We start from the raw sequence: 18639 nt of genomic DNA, 5'->3' as shown, positions 1-18639 counted from the left end.
CTAGAACATTACAGAGAATGGAAGGTCTGTGTGCCTCCCATGCTGCCATTCCATCCTCCCTCTCTGTGCAATGCTGAATCAACACGCAAAACATGAGAGCAAGGGGCCACATTGCAACATGGGCGGCAGGCACAGAGGTCACATACTGTGGTATGTACAAGGGGCAGAAATTCTCTGCCATGTAGATAGGGAAACAGGGAAGAGATAACTTGCACCAATCGAGTAGAAATTCCATGTGAACTTATGAAGCTGCCTTATCCTGGGACAGGTCGGTGTCACCACCACTATCATTAATTTCATTTGTTAGTCGCCTAATCCAAGTGGTCTCTAGGCAACTTACGGCAGGTTAAAAAAATAGAGAGATTTAAAACAAGAATCATAGATAAAAACACATACAGTCAATAAAATATAAAACTCTTCAATACAGGTAAAGCCAAACCCCGCCATATCTAATAGCCAATAAAGACTTAGAATCCTATCAAATAATAAAAAGATTAATTGGGACAGCATACATCAAGGGCCAAAGGCCTCAGTGAACAGAAAGGTTTTTGCCAGGTGCCTAAAGATGAATAGAGATGGAGCCAGGCATGTGTCCCTGGGGAGAGCATTCCACAGCCAGGGAGCCACCACTGAAAAGGCCCGTTCTTGTGTTGCCACCCTCCAAGCCTCCCATGGAGAAAGTACATGAAGAAGGGCCTCTGATGACAAACACAAGTCATTTCATATGGGGAGAGGCAGTCCTTGAGCTACTGAGGTACTGAGCTGCATAAGGCTTTATAGGTCAACACCAACACTTTGAATTGAGTCTGGAAACTAATTGGCAGTCAGTGCAGCTACATCAGAATTGATGTTATATTTATGGACCGGCTTATCCTGGTCAACAATCTGGCTGCTGAATTCTGCACCAGCTACAGTTTCCGAACTGTCTTCAAAGGCAGTCCCACATATAACACATTGCAGTAGTTTAACCTAGAAGTCATCAGAGCATAGACATCACAAATTAGGCTATCCCTGTCCAGACAGGGGTGCAGCTGGGCCAGTAGTTGAAGCTGATAAAAGGCACTCCACGCCCCTGAGGCCACTTGAGCCTTAAGCAACAATAATCGATCCAAGAGAACCCCCAAACTATCAAGACCAGCATTGGTTCGTCTGACTGCCAGTCATTCTCTAGGACCTTGGGCCTAGGACTTTCCAGGACTGCTGCCTGAACTTCTGTTAACTGGAGATGCTCGGGCTTGAAAGTGGGATCTTCCATATACAAAGCATGCACATTAGCTCTGAGCTATAGCCCCCTCCAGAGGTAGGGTGCCATAACTGAGGGGAATCCAGTAATGACAATTTGTCTTATGCTATGCTTCCAAGCCCCCCGTCCCAACTTTGGCAGGAGCCTTGTGAGCTACCTTGATAGCTCCTTTCTGATAGTGATTACCAACTTCTACAAAAGTTTCAACAGAATTTATACTATTAAGCCTTGGTACTGAACTAGAGTTTTGCTTTGCTTTGCTGAATGTATTTCAATGCATTGCAAATATAGTATCATTTTTAATTGTCACAATCCTTAAAACACATTTTTTCCTAGATGATTCAACATATCACAGTAAAAGAGCAACAAACTCCCATATGCTCTATATAAAAGACCATCTGCTGATCGGATGCAAGACAAATCAAATAACTGTCAACAAGTAATTAGTCCTGAGAACAGATATGGGCAACATATTGCCCTGAAAATATACTACTTGCGAGACTTGTGCAGAATGAAGATGCTATTGATGGATACACAAATGTGTAAAAGTGCACAAACTGTAAACAAATTAGTCAGCGGCAAGTTCTAAGGACATGGTAAATTTGTGGTGATACTAACTGCACTGGTTCTGTTTATACTTTCCATACAAAATGAACACTGAATTGTCTACTTGTTTTCATTCTGCCAATTTCCAAGTTAAAGGCATTTGTTTTCTTAAGTGGAAATTAGACATCACATTTCAACTTTAATCCACGAAAGTCTCCTGAAAAAGATAAATTGCTACACTCAGGGAAAGAACAGGAATCTGCAACCCTCAGCTAGGGTCAAAACAGCACCACACTATCTGGTCCCAGGGTACATCTGCAGGCACATGGTGCCATAAACCTTGCTGAAGCTTAGCAGATCTAAGTCTACTCAGTGCCGGGATGGAAGGCTGCCTGGGAACCCAACATGTACATATGCTGCCTTGAGCAATATGATGGAACAAAGGTGGGAGGGATATAAATGCACTAAAATAAAGGAAGAATTATTTCAATATCATCAGCACTCAGAAGGCATCTCTTTAGAAGTTTGGTTGCAAATGAACAGTAGAAGGGGATCGAATAGTGATCAGTGTGTTGAGTCCCAAGGACCTTGCTGGAATCATTTTGCCATTAACATACAATGCTCTTCTCCATCAAAAAGTGGCCAGAAACATACTTTGAAAACAAACATGGATGCTGTAATGCTCAGAATCATAAAACCAGCATGAGAGCTATACAGATGAGCTTTGACAATGGTGAGATATGAACCACAGGTCATTTGATCACTATGCACATATAGCATATATACATATATTGTATTATGAAAAGTTAGGAAATGGTGACATATACTGGCAATTCTTAACATTTTAGGGGGCATATGGGAAATGCCAGAAATTTGGACTTCTAACGACTTGGAGGCACATAACAACAACAACAACAACGGTAAATCATAAGAATTGCCAAATGGCTTTTGGGTGAAAAGAATGCATTTTCCCCTGTTGTCCATGTATATGACTCACACTAAGAAATTGACAACCAAGTACAAAATATGCATATATGGAGCATACATATTTCTCTACAATATGTAAGAAGCAGGGCACATTTTTTCCAAAATTTCAATTTTCATGTATATTGCAGAAAAAAGCAGCAACTTAAAATGTGCATGTGCTATTCACATTTGTTTTACCCTGGAATACCCATATTTGAGTACAAAAAGTAAAGTGTGAATTGGCCCTGGGTTAATTAAAATGAACAAATTACATAATGTTTTGTATTGATTACATGTTAAGAGGATTCCATCTTGTAAAGGACTCAAGGTGTGTTCAGATCAGCACCTATTCTGAAATCTTCAAGGCTTCAAAAACCCATGACCAAAATAAACTTGATGTCACAATAAGTTCCTGTCATTTAGCAATAAGTGACCCATTTTCATAATCTGTCCATTTACAAGTAAATTATCATCATTAAAGAAGGAATAATTAAGTAGTCTATAATTAATAATTAATCCAGGATGTTTTGGCATTATGGGAAGTATAGTTTCTGTGATGGTCAACTCTACTTTTGATGTGCCAGGCTCCAAGGCTTCCTTTGGCCATTGCCCTTCCTGGCATGGATGGGGCCCTCTTTGCTGCCCCTGCCTCTAGTAAGTAGCACAAAGAGTGGGACAGAATGGAAGGCCCTCTCCTTGCCCGGAAGGGGGCTGGGTGTAGAGAGGCCTTTCCACCTCTATTTTGGACTCTATGCCAGGAAGGACTGTGGGCCTAAGGAGGTCTTGGAGTTACCATTCATATCTCGCACATCACAAGTAGCTGGTCATCACAGGAACTATAGTTTTCAACAAAAAATGGAGGCAAACAAAATGATTCACCCAAATCTGGTAGACAGATCTTGACTCTGTCTAGATTAAGGATGGAAGGGTCTGTTCATTTTGGTTTTCTCAGTTTCTCATTTTTCCATTCTTAAATTTGATTCTCCACATTTCTGCACCAATCTGCGATTTTTTTGCAAAAAAAAAAACCTGCTGAAAACTCTCCAGCATTTTAGTGAGAATTTCCCCTACTAAACACATTTTGTATGCAGTTTTGATTAATGTACATGTACACATTTTTGCAAAAAAAAATTCTCCTAACATAATAAATTTTTGTATTATTTTCACTAACATGTTCATTTTTTATGCACACTTTCCCCTCATACATGCATTTTTACAAACATTGCTTAGTTGGAGAGCTGCATCACAAAATGTGAATAAGTGCGGACATCGAAGAATGGCTGTCTTTCAGTTCTCATGTTGTTTCGGAAAATACAAATTTTATAAATTCGGCTTTAAATGTGAACTGAATCAAATTTCTCCCCCATCCCTAATCTAGATTCACCATTCACATTAGTGGCACATAATCCCTGGAAAGCTAAACAACAGTGGCCAGGAATGCTTCCTGGTAGAAAAGTCTAGGAGAGGAGGTTGGGCAGTGAAGGCTTTCCATTGACCCCAAGCAGGTGATGAGAATGCCATTCCTGTCAGCACCAGATAAACTCCCTGCATTTAGGAGGAAAACCTCAGGGAATGTTGTGTCAACAGGATTTGGTGCCACTGCGCAGGCAACCAGTTGCTTCAACATGCTTAAAAACCCAATCCTATGAACTGTTGTACAACCATACCAAATCCCATTACTAGCTCTTAAGGTCCTACACAGTTGTGAACAAATCTGCTTGTCTGTAGTACACAGATGGAATACTTTGGTAACTTTGATCTTTTGTACGACAAAGTAACCAAGTGTGTAAGAGCATGGCTAAGTACCTCTGACAGGGCCCACACACCGGGGCAGATTGGAATTATATAATAGCAATATCCAAGTGCCTTCTTCTCTTTCCTTTCAGCATTCCAAAGCGTTTATTACCATCTGATTAGGTTCTTGTTTCAGCCTAGAGGGCTGCCCTACACAGGGTGCCTGACCCCGCCAGCAGCAGAATTGCAGCTGTACAAATAAAAGCTGCTTTGGGACAATATATACGTAATATCACTTTGCTGTTTATAGCTTGTGCTCCAGCATCCATTTAGAGCGCACATAGTTTCACAGAAGGTTATTTGGCATAAACAAGAACTAGTTGGAAGCCATTTTTAGTGATATCAAAGCTCTTGTTTCCAGTTTTGCAGGCTATGCTAATCTAACTGCTTATCCTGGAATGACTTCTGATCATTTAAATAGTAGTATTATATTTGGCAGGGCATATTGGTTTCAGCTTCAAAGCTATATAGCGCAAGATCCCCCCAAAGCAGCACTGATGTTAAATCAATCAATTATGGCCAAATGCTTGTAGGTAGTGGGGAGTAAATTTGAAAGCTTAGCAAGATGTTGCCTCCTTAATAGTCACAGTACTATAATCAGAATTAGGAAAGGGACTGAAAATGAAGTGGACAGTATCTTAAGACCTTTATAGAAAACTCTGGTGCCCCTATTTGGAATAGTGTGTATCTCCTCATTGCTTCAGCTCAAAAAACAGCTCCACACACTTTTTCCACAATTTCCCCCATACCACTGCAAATCTTTTTATTCTTATTTTATTTTGCAATTTGCAATAATAGCGGGAAGATAGCCAGAACCACAGGGTGCTTCACATATAAAGATGCCTCCACAAAGATATATTTTAAGTGGTCCCAAACATAGCTAGTTCTCCATGCAATGCTTACATCAGAGACCCTCAAAGCAAGTGGAGAAGCAAGATTCTTATACATACCAATTTAATATGCGCTTGCTTCTGGTACTTCTCACTATAATACTGTTCTTGCCGAAGATTAAGCAGCTGCTGCTGTTGCTTTTCCTTAAGCTCTATTAACTTTTGGGTCATTTCTGAATCAAGCGTGGCTAACTCTTGTTCAACAGTTGAAGAGCCATGATCTGGACTGCCAGTTTCACCCCTGCAGAGCAATACAGAATGACAAAGGAAATTCATTATAAGTTGGGATGGTACAGGATGCATATCCTTCTTTTTTGCCTTGATCATGATTCAACTCAGACTGAACATGCAGATGTTTTCTGGGTCTTATGGCTATGATGGCATGAGCCCAGGATCCAGCCAAACCACATACATTGACCCATGTAAAATTATCTGTAATTCCACACACAGATGAAGTCTCACCTGCTGAAGGTCCCCCAAACACAAACTGGCTCAACATCAGGCAAATCAGCTGGGCCATCCAAAATTAACACCTATTCAACTTAAATCAAAACCTCATTTCATTCAAAAAAATGTGAAAGATCACATTGAAAGTGGTGAAAGTCCACCTTTGGGGGGAATTCAGATATTACAGGGGGCTGCCTCTTTACTCATTTAGCAGCTCCAAGGGGTGCTCTCCTGATGTGACCTGTGCAATGCATAACGATCTCATTTTTGCAATATAGCAGTGGCAACATTTACCAACAGGGCTTTCCATTTTGAGGTGCACCCTGGCCCTGCTTCCTCTCATGTCACAAGGTTCACATGTTATGGCTAAATGAGTACACATGTTATATTTTCAGCTTGCTGGTTTTTCCTGCAGCCCTTTTCTTCTCGACAGAGTTTTAAAAGCAGATTTTCAATTTACTAGGAGGAGCTGCTGATAGGGAAATGCTTCAACAATTGTTTGTGCCTTGGCCATGTACTCCAAAACAACCAAGTGTCAAGAGCCACTCCAAATAATGTACTGCAACGAGCAGTTTCTGAACTAAGTGTCTATATCGATCTATAACTCAGTATGTTATTTGGAGTGGCTCTAAGACAACTTGGGCATTTTTTAGGGGATGGTCATTTTTCAGGTAATCCACTGTTATTACTACTTTGCTTAACATTATGCACCACATAATACATCTTGTTCTGTAGGCATGGATTTCCCTCCCCATTCCAGGTGATCTGCAGCTGCTCTTTAATGAAGGTTCAAAGGACCCTATAACATTATCCTACCCAGTGCAAGGTCCAATGCATCAGTGAGAGGCAGTGTGGTGTAGTGGTTAGAGTATCAGACTAGGACCAGGAAGGTCCAGGCTCAGGTCCCCACCTCAGCCATGAAACTCACTGGGTGACCTTGGGCTAGTCACAATCTGTTAAGCTTAACCTATATCACAGGGATGCTATGAGGATAAAATGCTGTATGTATATGGGTATAAGGGTACCACATACACTGCCCTGAGCTCATTAGAGGAAGGGCAAGATAAAAATGGAGTAAATAAAATAAAAATAAATCAAACCCAGCGTGCTTTTGGGATGTCCGAGGACTGACTTCTGCTCCTCCAACCATCTGTCCTCTGTTTGTCTCAGCTCAGGGTGCACCTGTTATCTATTTTCTACAGCACCCTCTTACATCTTACCTTCCCTGTAAACAGGAGTCAGCGTACAATGTGCTTGTGCAAACTCCTCCCTCCTCAAACACTCTGTAATTTTCAGGCCTGTGTTAGCGCAACAACAGCATTCACATATTTTCAGGTAAATGCTTTGGCAAAAAGTTTTCTCTGCACTAACATCAAAACAATATTGTTGTTTTTAAAAGAGACAAGGATGTGAAATGATATGAATGGAAGTCACACACTGAGGCAGGGAAAAACATACCCATGTAGGAAGATCAGTGAGCAATGGTAGGACAAAACTGAATGAGGACTGATGGGAACAATTATTGGGGGCAGGGGGCCAATAACTCAACAGATACAGGAAGACACAGTACAAATTTGGAAGGAATGTTGCAAACACATAATTTCTTAATCTAACAGCCACTCTTTCAATGACACTCTTGTACTGTCATGGTTCAGAAATTGTGGCTTGCATTATTTTGAGAACCATAAAAACCTCTTTATCAGTCGGCTCAATTCCTTTTAGAATGTGCCCACCCCAAATTCATGCACCCTGACGTGAAACTATTTATTGGCCTCCAAAGAACAAAGTTCACAAAAACCAAGGGTCTGTCAAAGGAAAGCAAGCTGAGTGGAACAACATACAAAAGCAAAAGGAAAAAAATATTCATAAAATGGAATCTAAACAACAAACTCCCTTAGGAACAGTGTGATATTTTTGGCCTTGGGAAAGAACTATACAGGGTCAGGTGAGAAGGGGGAGCAATGAATGGGGTATGTGAAATAAACAGAGCAATTGCAAGCAAGCTAAACAGTAACAGTATTTTTTTAAAAAAAATAAAAATAAAAACTAAGCCAACACAAATGAAATACATCAGTCTGCACGCCATGACAGATAATCAGAGGTGTTTACAGCTCTACCCAGGTGTTAAGCCAGTTGCCAGGAAACCACAGAGTCTAAAAGAGAGGGTTTACGTAAGGGCAGAGCTATCATTCTAGAAAGATCATCATCATCAAGCACTGAAGAAAGGGTTACAATGTGCAAACAGGTGAATGTCAGAAAGTAACTCAAACCTAAAAACCCCATTGTCATGTGTACATATGAAGTTCTGCCCTTTTGAGAGGGGCAGTTTGGAAACAATGGCAAACACCTACAAAGGTGGGAAATGGCTTGGGTTCATTGAATCCAGTGATACTACAGAGATCTATACCATTTTTAAAATTTAATCCAGGAATAGGGCACCTTGCAGACCTCCAGATATTGCTGCAGTACAACTCGCATCATCTTGGATCACTGACCATGTTGGCAGGGGCTGATGGGAGCTGGAGTCCAACAGCATCTGGAGGGCCACAGGTTCTCCATCCCTAGTTTGACCTCTAAGGTACCAAGCCATCTCTCCCTCTTTAAGGTGTGGATGGGACAAATAGGAATGTCCAGATAGATTACATTTGCTAAAGGGCTCTAAGGCAACGTTCTTCAACTTTGGGTCACCAGATGTTGTTGGACTACAACTCCCATCACCCCAGCCACTTAACTAATGGTCAGGGATGATGGGAGTTGCAGTTCAACAACATCTGGGGACCAGGGTTGGAGAGCACTGCTCTAAGATGTTGACACAGCAGTCTGAAACCATCACTCACCAACAGTAATCTACTGGTGTAATCAATTTCAGCATTATTTTATTTATTTATTTAACAAAAATACACTGCTTGATTGTATAAAAAACCTCTAAGTGGTTTACAAAAAACATTAAAAATTATCAAGAAAACAATTAAAAACAAGTAATTTAAAACATTTGTAAAACAATTAAAAAAGCACATCAGCATCTATGTGTCTGGATAGGCTTGCCTAAACAGAAAAGTTTAAAGCAGGTGCCGAAAGGAATACAGGAACAGCCCGCATTAATGTACACAATGGGTCCAGAGCGAGTATATAAACCGAAAATGTACTTAAAGTGAAGCACTACCTTTTTTCACTTATCAATGCATATACTGCACTGCAATTGTCATATACGGGCATAACTGATGTAAATAACGCATTTATAACTAAAATAAACACGGTAGGCCTTATTTTAAGAAAAAGTTTGTAGTTGGAAACTGATCGGGCGGTGGCGTCATGCAGTTAAGTGTCCATTCTTGCAAAGCGAGCATACGTAAACAGGGGAATGGTACTACTGTAAATATGTTGGTACTCGCGAGTGTCCGTAAAGTGAAGGTCCATATAGCGGGGTATTCCTGTACAGTGAAGGTACCTGCCTGACTTCCATAAGTATATATGTTGGGAGTGGAGGAACTGTTTTCCCAATAGGAGAGAAACACTTGGGAGGAACAGCTGAGACTTCAAAATCACGATACCTCCTTTTTCAGCAAATTTGGTAATACTGACTCCAGTCAGTATGCAATGGCAGGCTGAGAGGCTTGCCTGTTATTGGATCTACTTGTAAGCAAGAATCCTATTCTGCCATTTCAAGTTGCAACCAATGCTAGTGACAAGTCTTCCTTCCATGACGTCTGGGCAAACAACTTGAGGGACACTATGGAGAAAGCAAATACCTCTTTAAATGAACTAACAACTTGCACTGCAGGAAGATCCAGACATTGAATTCTAATCAGGCCATCATCTGGAACATAGTGAAGACTGCCCCATACACCCCAACTTTGCATGGATAAAAAATGACGCTATTTTTTTCCACCTGTTATGCCCCCTGCCCCTCTCCCATGTGTGCGTGCGTGTGTGTGTGTGTGTGTGTGTGAGTGAGTAAGTGTGTGTGTGTGTGTGTGTGTGTGAGTGAGGGAGAGAGAGAGAGAGGGAGAGAGGGAGAGGGAGAACACTTCCCTCCACTCATATTTTTTTCTTTCTTGAAAAGAATTGATTTTCTGTAGAGAAGAGAGCAACTGGAAGCCTACTTTGAGAATTCAGGAACCTCAAACTATAGGAGACAATAAGTGCCCCTAAATGGCAGAATCCAAAGCTGAAAGAGGTTTTTTCCCACTTCTCAATGCTAGAATTTGGTTTCAGTGTTCACAGAGATGGAACTAGAAGCAGGCTCCGGCTCAGTGCTTGAGGACAGTGGCAGGGAAGCAACTATACAAACCTCAGAAAAGATGGGGCCAGGGCAGGGGAATGGACTACTTGAAAACTTCTTTCATCACGTCCCAAACATCAGGCTAATGAAGATTATTAGACAGACAATTAGGGTCACCAGAGATTTTTCCAGGATGAGAAGTTTATAACATGTGAAGTGTTCCAATAACTGCTTAAGGACTTCTGAAGGGAATACAGAAATATTCTGGGTAGATAACGATTGTATCCAGTGTGCTGGTTTTAATTATATTAGGCTTTCCTATTTCCTCTCCCTACTAAAGTTTATTATCATTTATGGTCTGTTATAGAGGTCTCACTATATACTGTTGAAGGGGCAGTCTGCTGCTGAAAGCATGTGTCCCCTGATGCTACCTTCCTGCAGGTCTGTTAGGGAGACAGATAAAATAACTCACGCTGATAAAACTTCCTTATGGATGAAGAATTCTATATTTGAGGATCAGAACTTAATTATCCCTACATCCCTTAGTTAAAAATTTACTAATAGGCAAAAAACCTTATGGTTTAAGAATGTACCTATAACCCACAGATATTTCTATCAAACTTTAAAAGGCAGGGAAGTTGGGCAGCTATAGTGAATGCACCAGGGGAGCAGGAGACTTGACCTCCTCTCAGATATTGTACTGCCCTACAAATTGGTCAAAATGCAAACACCATTTGGGTTGGTCTTTCACAGTCCAATCCATTTCCTGTGTAGCTTGGAAGAATTTGGTAACAAGTGCCTCTGATCATGGGGAGGAGGAAGGGGAGGGGGAGGAGGGGAGAGGGGGAGGAGGGGATTTGAAGGGGAGGGGGAGAGAGGGGCTAGGAGAGAGGAGAAGGGAGGGTTGGTTTGGTCATTTGCATACTTTTTGAGTTCAATGGGATTCATTTCTGTGCAATCATGTTTGAAAATGGAAATGGCTGCCTTCAAGTCGAGTTATGGCGACCCTTTGAATAGGGTTTTCATGGTAAATTGTATTCAGAGGTGGTTTTACCATTGCCTTCCTCTGAGGCTGAGAGGCAGTGACTGGCCCAAGGTTACCCAGTGAGCTTCATGGCTGTGTGGAGATTTGAACCCTGGTCTCCCAGGTCGTAGTCCAACAATGACCTGGGGGAGGGGCAGGGAGAGGGGAGGGGAGGAGATTGGGTGGGTTGGCACTGGGCAGAAGGGAAGCCCCTTTCCTTTCCAAAAGGAAAACATTGTGAGCAGTATCATTGCTTTTCAGCGTTTCCCCCACGCTTTTATTCTACACAAGGCACATGTAGCCTCCCACTAGGGTTGCCAGGTTCAGGGCCTGAGACTGATCCTGTATCTTTAGGAGAAGAGAAAGTCAGCCAAGTGCAGGTGTTCTTGCAACACTGTAATGGGAAAAACCACAAGGTGGAATTCTCCCTTCCCCCTGCACAACTTTTAAAGATACAGAAGACCTCTTGGAGGCTGGGCCTGGCAACCAAGCGGTCTTCTGTATATTTAAAAGTTGTGCAGGGGAAGGGAGAAATCCATCTTGTGGTTTTTTTCCATTACTACGTTGCAAGAACACCTGCACTTGGCTGACTTTCTTTTCTCCTAAAGATACAGGATCAGTCTCAGGCCCTGAACCTGGCAACCCTACCTCCCACCCAAATTTAAAACAAAGCTGTCCCTAGCCACATCCACACCAGGCCTCTATTTCACTTGGGACAATAATTTATTTATTTATTTATTTATTGTATTTATATACCGCCCCATAGCCGAAGCTCTCTGGGCGGTTTACAATAACTAAAAACATTAAAAGCAATATACAAATTTAAAAAACACATCTTTTAAAAGCAATTTTAAACACAATTTAAAACAATTTATCATGGGTTCTCTCAAAGCCATGGCTCAAAGCCAATCATGGCTTCTCTCAAAGAATCCTGGGAAGTGTAGTTAGTGAAGGGTGCTGAGAGTTGCTAGGAGACGCCCTGTTCCCCTCACAGACCTTCAGTTAGAGTGGCTGACTGTTAAACCACTCTGGCCACTGAAGCTCTGTCAGTGGAATAGCAGTCTCCTCTCAGCACCCTTCACAGACTACACTTCCCAGGATTCTTTGAGGGAAGCCATGACTGTCTCAAGTAAAATCAAAGTCTGGTGTGGGTTTGGCCCCGATTAGCCAAGCCCAGCAGCTGAGAGTCTGGCTTTTAGAACACTGATAGTTGGTTCTTACTGAGCATGTCCTGCATTATCATTGGCTTCAACCAAACTTTCTTAAATTAATTAAAAATCAGTGATGCATTTTTTAACTTTTTAACTGCAGGGGATGAAGGTCAGAGTATGGGGCAAGGTCAGTATTAAGATTACAGGTACTCTGTGAACATGGCTGGTTTTTAATTAATTTGAACAGTGAGAACTCTCAGAGAAAAAAGTCCAAAAGGGCTCTTGGTTTCTCTCTCTCCTTTTAGACTTTGAACTCTCTATTCTCTCTGGCTGTTTTGTGTATCACCATGAAAATTGAGAGGGTTGTTAAGCAAGTGTTTCTGAGTTCAGGACTATAAGTTGTGTAAGGTTTTGTTTTGAAATGAGCTTATGGGAAGCATCAGAATGGCATGGGGGAGTATTTTCAATTTAACATTATGGAATGTGAAAAATCCACACTGGCTATAGTATACAACCACTCTTGTGGCTGTATAATCAGCAACAAAAACAACCCCCCTACAAACACGAGCACAAACACAACCACCTGCCCCGCCACAGAATTAAACAACCCCATAGCTAATATTACAAGCACTAGTTTAAAGAGATGTTAAAAATTACATGTTAAAACTGTCAAAATAGGTAAAAGGCCAGGTAGAAAAGGAAGTTCTTTGCTTGATACAAAAAAGATTGTAATGTGAGTGCCAGGTCAGGTGACCCTCATTGGGGAGAACATTCCACAGGCAGAGGGCCACTGCTGAAAAAGCCTCACCTCTCTCATTGCCACCATCCAAATTTCAGCCGGAGGGGGCACTCTGACAAGGGCGTTGTGGATGACCTCAGGGTCCCAGGTAGGCTGATATGGAAAGAGATACTCTTTCATGTACTAGGATCCCAAGCTATGTAAGGCTTTATAGGTTAAAAGCAGCACACTGACTTGGGCTCAGTAACATACTGGCAGCCAGTGCAGCAAGCAAGATCTGGTATGGTATGTTCAGATCATCTGGTCTCTATTAGGAGTTTCATATCCAAACTCTGTGCTAGCTGAAGTTTCTGGACCATCTTCAAAACCAGTCCCATGTATTACGCTTTGCAATAATCCAATTGGGAGGTTAACAGAGCACAGATCACCAAATTCTACCAAATTAAACTGGTAGAAAGCACCCTACAGTACAGAGGCCACTTGTGTCTCCAGCGACAGCAATGGATTCAAGAAGGCTCCCAAGCTATGAACATGATCCTTCAGGGGGAGGGTGATCCCTTCCAGAACTGGTTGAACACTACTTATTCAGATAGAGGAACCAGCCACTGACAAAGTCTCTGCCTTGTCAGGATTATGCCTCAGTTTATTTGTTCTTACCCAGTCCATTACTGCAGCCAGGTACTGGCCCAGCACACTGACTGCCACACGTGATTGAAATGAAAAGGCGAACTGGAATTGTGTGCCATCTACATATCAATGACAGCACAGTCCAAAACCCCAGATAACCTCACTCAGAGGTTTCATGTAGATGTGTGTGGTAAGATCAAGCCCATACTGAAGGTTTCACGGGGCCGAACAAAAACCTCCCAGGGCCATCTTCTGGGAGCAAACATCCAAGCAAGAGTAGAACCACAGCAAAGCAGTGCTCCCATACTCCAACTCTGATAGCTGCTCCAAAAGGATACCATGATCAATTATAATAAAAGCTTCTGAGAGATCACGGAAAAGCAACAGGGTCACTCACAGCTTACACCATGACAGATCAGTCTCATTGACAAAGCCTGAAACCCAATTGAAATGGATAAAGAAAATCCCATTCATGAATAAGAACCTGCATTTGGTTGGAACTATGCACTTGAGTACCTTGCCCAGAAAGGAGAGATTTGTCATCAGGATATAGTTGTTTAAGTCTTCAGGGTCCAAGGATAGTTCATTCAGGAGCAGTCAAACCACTGCCTCCTCCCTCTTATGTTGAGAAATTTATAATTTCGTGGCCCAGCCAGCCATCTTCTCTCTGCTAGATGTTATAAGCCAAGAAGGGCAAGGGACAAGCACGAATATAGACTCAATGAACTCAACCAAGTACTTTGCCCACATTCTTAACTGTCCCTGTCCCCCGACATGAGCTATCTTTCCATGACAGGAACTTGGAAAGATACTTGACACCTAACCAGGAGTGGCATCTGCCTTTTGGTTTGGCCTACTGAAATTACTATAGTATTCCAATAAAAACGGCAAACTCTACATACAACATACTTTTTCTTATTGTCTCTTTTAGCTGTTTTCTCCAAGACAGCCCTCCGTCGCAGGTAGTCGTTCTGGATTTCATTATACTTCGTTGTGTGTTCTTTTATGAGATCAGTGGTTTTTTTGTGGTGCCTCTTCACAAGGTCCTTCATTTCTTTGTAGTGCTTCTTCTGAAGTTTCACAAATGCTTTCTGTTGCTTTAATTCCTCAATAGTTTGTGCTTCAACTTCTGCAATAATGAGAGGAAATGTTTCATTGCCACTATTTGACATTATCTATTCACAGGACATGTAGTTTTATCAATAGGCCTTAACCACAGACATGATGGGCTTAAAAGTACCTCTCTTATGCATCATGTCCATGTTCTTCACTATGACCCATAGCAATATTTGTAGATAAGCAGCAATTAAGACATCTTCCCATAGTTTAAGGCAAATGTAAGCAACTGAACCGTGTTTAAAACTCTCCCCATATGGAGCAGTCATGTGAAGGAAGTAATGGCTCATATGCTGAGCCACTGAGTCCACACCAATCCACAATCCCAGGAAGGCTCTCCTCACATACTCCAGCCCCCCCATGTGAGTAGGGCATCTGCATGAATGGGTGGCAGGGCAATTGCCCCAGTTCACACATTACTTTACTTATTTATTAAATTTATATCCTGCCCTTCCTCTCAAAGGAGACCAAGGTGGCAAGCACATCTGCAATAAAAATACAGTTAAAAAAAAAAAGCATTTAAAACTTTTAAAAACTGTTAAAAACATCTAAAACCAACAAAACAATACAACATGTAACCAAATCATGTGTCTGGTTAGGCCTGCTGAAACAGAAACATCTTCAGTAAGCGTCTAAAACAGTGGTTCCCCAACTTTCCCCCCCATGGACCACATGAAACTTCTGAGGGTCTTGATGGATCATTTTTTCTACCTGTTGTAGTAAATGCAGTGCACTGTGCTAGATGCTGTATGATTTTAATTATATTTTTATTGCTTTTTTTCTTATTTCTTATATCTTGTATTGTATTATATTGTATTACCGTTTGAATTCCATATAATTCAAACATCTGCACTGAAACGCCACGGACCACCTGAATGAAGCTTGCAGACTCCTGGTAGTCTACAGACTACAATTTGGAAACCCCTAGTCTAAAATAATCCAATAGGCAGGGGGTTCCAAAGCACAGGCGTTGCCACACTAAAGGCACAACTCCTTACAAACACAGAATAGGCATTGCTTGGCACTTCCCTTTGCGGCTGCAGCAATGGGGGCAGCTTGGCATGGAAGATGTTGAAACACAGACCCATTCTCCATGAAAAAAGGAAAATCATATAGTCATTTATATATGTCTAAATATGTTAAAAACATGTAATTTTTAACTTGTAGTTTTATATTATGTATATTTTTAATAACTCCTGATTTTACTTTTATTTTGAAAAATTTTAGGTTAATTTGCTTTTAATGTTAGATTTTATCAGTATTTTTTAATAAACATTTAGTATTCTAGGTAAACTGCTTAGAGCAGCATTACCCAACCTTTTTTGACCCAACGCCCCTTTGCAAAATCTTTTTGTGCCCAACGCCCCCCTCAGATTAAGTATATGCCAATGCTTCCTATTCTTCCCTTAAAATATCCATAGAATACACGCAAGAAACAAATTGCAGATATAGGAGTTGTTTCTTATTTCACAAATCCTAAAAACATAAGCAAAAACTAATTAAGTCCACACTTATGACACTGGCTGCTATTCAGCGTTGGGAATCGCTGACCTAGAGACACCTGAACACATATAAGGCCTTTACCGGGAAGAAAAATCCACGCGGGGGCAAGGAAAGACCTGCTAACACAAGCAAAGCGAGCGCTGTGTCTCTTCACTGCCACAAACACAGCACAATGATACAGACAGAATTACAACAGCCTGGGCAAACAACGCCTTGTCAGTCAGAGACTTCTTAGACTTAGTGCTACCAAGCCTGGGAGGAAGGCAAAGGGAGGTGCGCGAGTTGCAAGATTTGCAAGCGTCTGCAGCAGCAAGAGACTGCATACCGCAAAATCTTCCTACTGCAAAGGCGCATGTCGCTCCTACAGGGTCTTGCCATCTGACTCAGACCCCCTCATATGTTGATGAGTTCACAGCTCTGTAGTTCTAGCCTCCAGCTTACATGTCTTGAGAAGGCAAGACATTTTGAAAACAGCTGCAAAGCAGATAAATAAACATACTTCTCCTCCTCACCCCGACCCTCCAAAGAACACAGCTTTCTCAGCTTTGAAATGCCTTCTCATCCTGGCTTCTCATTAAATCCTCATAGAAGGAGTGAGGGTACGAGGATACTTAAATTAGGGCGAATCGGAACATAGGAGAGAAACCTACCTCAAAGAACAGGGCAAAATCAACACCGTAAGGTAATAATAGAACCCCCTCATTTTTTCCACCCTGCCCAAAGAAATCTGTAGGTTACTTACCAGACCGAGCCTACAGTCTCCCTTCTTTTGTCTCTGGGGATATAAGCAGATCATGGGGCATTTCCCCTACAGCTCAAGAACTCCCGCAGGCAAACCTTGCCTCCATTCCCCCAAACATATCTATAGCCACCATTGATGTTACTGGCAAAATAACCCGCTTTACTCTCAAGTAGCATACATGTGACTTCAGGTACAGTTAAGTAAGCCTGGCTTGGCTTGGCTACATCCTCCTTATGTTTCAGTACTTTAGCTGTGGTAGGTTAGTGTGGGGCAAAGAATGACGCTGTGCTTCCGCCCTTCTTTCTACTCTATCTGTGGACGGCAAACTTAAATACTTCAACTTCAGACCGCCAAATGTCAATGCCCCCCTAATGAACCCAAACGCCCCCCTAAAGTTTGTAGTGATGCCAACACCCCCCTGAAAGGCTGTAGTGCCCCCCAGGGGGGCGCTACCACCCACGTTGGGAATCGCTGGCTTAGAGGCTATGGAGAATTAAACAATATATACATATAGATTGCATCTCTCTCTCTCTCTCTCTCTCACTCTCTCTCTCTCTCTCTCTCTCTCTCACACACACACACACACACACACACACACACACACACACACACACATTCAAGATATGCTGTTGTATAACATCTACATGTTTCTTACCTGTCAGGACACTCTGAATAAGATCTTCTGTTTTTGCTGGCACTTTTACGGAACCTAGATGTAAACACCATCAATAATTTTAGTTCTTTGGAAATAACCAACACATAGCATCAAGCTATAGGTACAAGTTTTGGGGAACATGTGGCCCTCCAGATGTTGCTGAAGTACAACTCCTATCATCCCTGGCCATTGGCTATGCTTCCTGGAGCAGATGAGAGTTGTAGTTCAGCAACACCTGGAAGGCCCCACACCTGCTTTAAACTATGTTATCATATTATCCTAATTCAGGCAGACTGTCAATGCCTTCTTGTAACAAAAAAGTACTGAAATTTGTTTGATTAGTTAGGGCATAACTCAGCAGGACATCTAGTTTTGTTCTAAAAGTTATAATTGATTTATCTATAAAGGTTAGATGCCATGCCTCCATTCTCACCATCTCATTCACAGACAGCAGAGATGGGGGATATTTTCCAGTTCAGATGAACAGAGTGGGGGAGACAAAATGTTCTTTGGGAGCCTTCTCAGTGGTGGCAGCCCTCCAAGTGGCTACAGGCCATTCTTTCTTGGTCCTTCGTTTGTTTTTTGTTTTGCTTTTGATGCCATTGCCTATTTCACACATTTCCTCCTCTTTTGCCCATGCCCTGAGATTATAGTTAATATGATCATTACAACTTACTTGCATTAACTAAAATAGGGTTGCCAGGTCGGAAGCATCCCAAAACCTGAGATGTCATGGGGCAGGCCCTAGTGATGTCACGGGGCGGGCCCTAGTGATGTCATAAAGCATGATACATTAAGTATCAACCACAGTTGCTTGGAGCATACCATTCAAAAAAAAAATGCCTTTCCTGTCCAGAACACCTTCTCTCGACTTCTGTGCAAGAACCCAGTAAATTCATTGCAAACTTTAAGAGATGGACACCTAGGGATATTGGGAGGTGTGTGTGGAGAGAGAGAGAGAGAGAAAGGTTCTC

The 18639-nt window shown here is 41.9% G+C and overlaps 1 protein-coding gene across 11 annotated transcripts in view; it reads right to left on the bottom strand.

Annotated features, from left to right (window-relative positions):
• PLCB1 (phospholipase C beta 1) overlaps positions 1-18639 on the bottom strand; it is a 689597-nt gene that overhangs the window by 105527 nt on the left and 565431 nt on the right. For all 11 annotated transcript variants that reach the window (XR_009762119.1, XR_009762120.1, XM_061622530.1 and 8 more), the window contains 3 exons: positions 17666-17719; positions 14559-14778; positions 5500-5680 (listed from right to left, as the gene is read on the bottom strand). Coding sequence is in view for 9 of the 11 variants with exons in the window: in XM_061622530.1 (XP_061478514.1) it covers positions 5500-5680; positions 14559-14778; positions 17666-17719 (455 nt within the window). In the remaining 2 variants the exon portion in view is untranslated. The remainder of the gene's footprint in view (positions 1-5499; positions 5681-14558; positions 14779-17665; positions 17720-18639) is intronic.

Source organism: Rhineura floridana, chromosome 4 (genome assembly GCF_030035675.1).
Source record: "Rhineura floridana isolate rRhiFlo1 chromosome 4, rRhiFlo1.hap2, whole genome shotgun sequence".
Taxonomy (NCBI): domain Eukaryota; kingdom Metazoa; phylum Chordata; class Lepidosauria; order Squamata; family Rhineuridae; genus Rhineura; species Rhineura floridana.
Note: the sequence above shows the minus strand (reverse complement) of the source record. Positions and strands in the feature narration are given on the sequence as shown.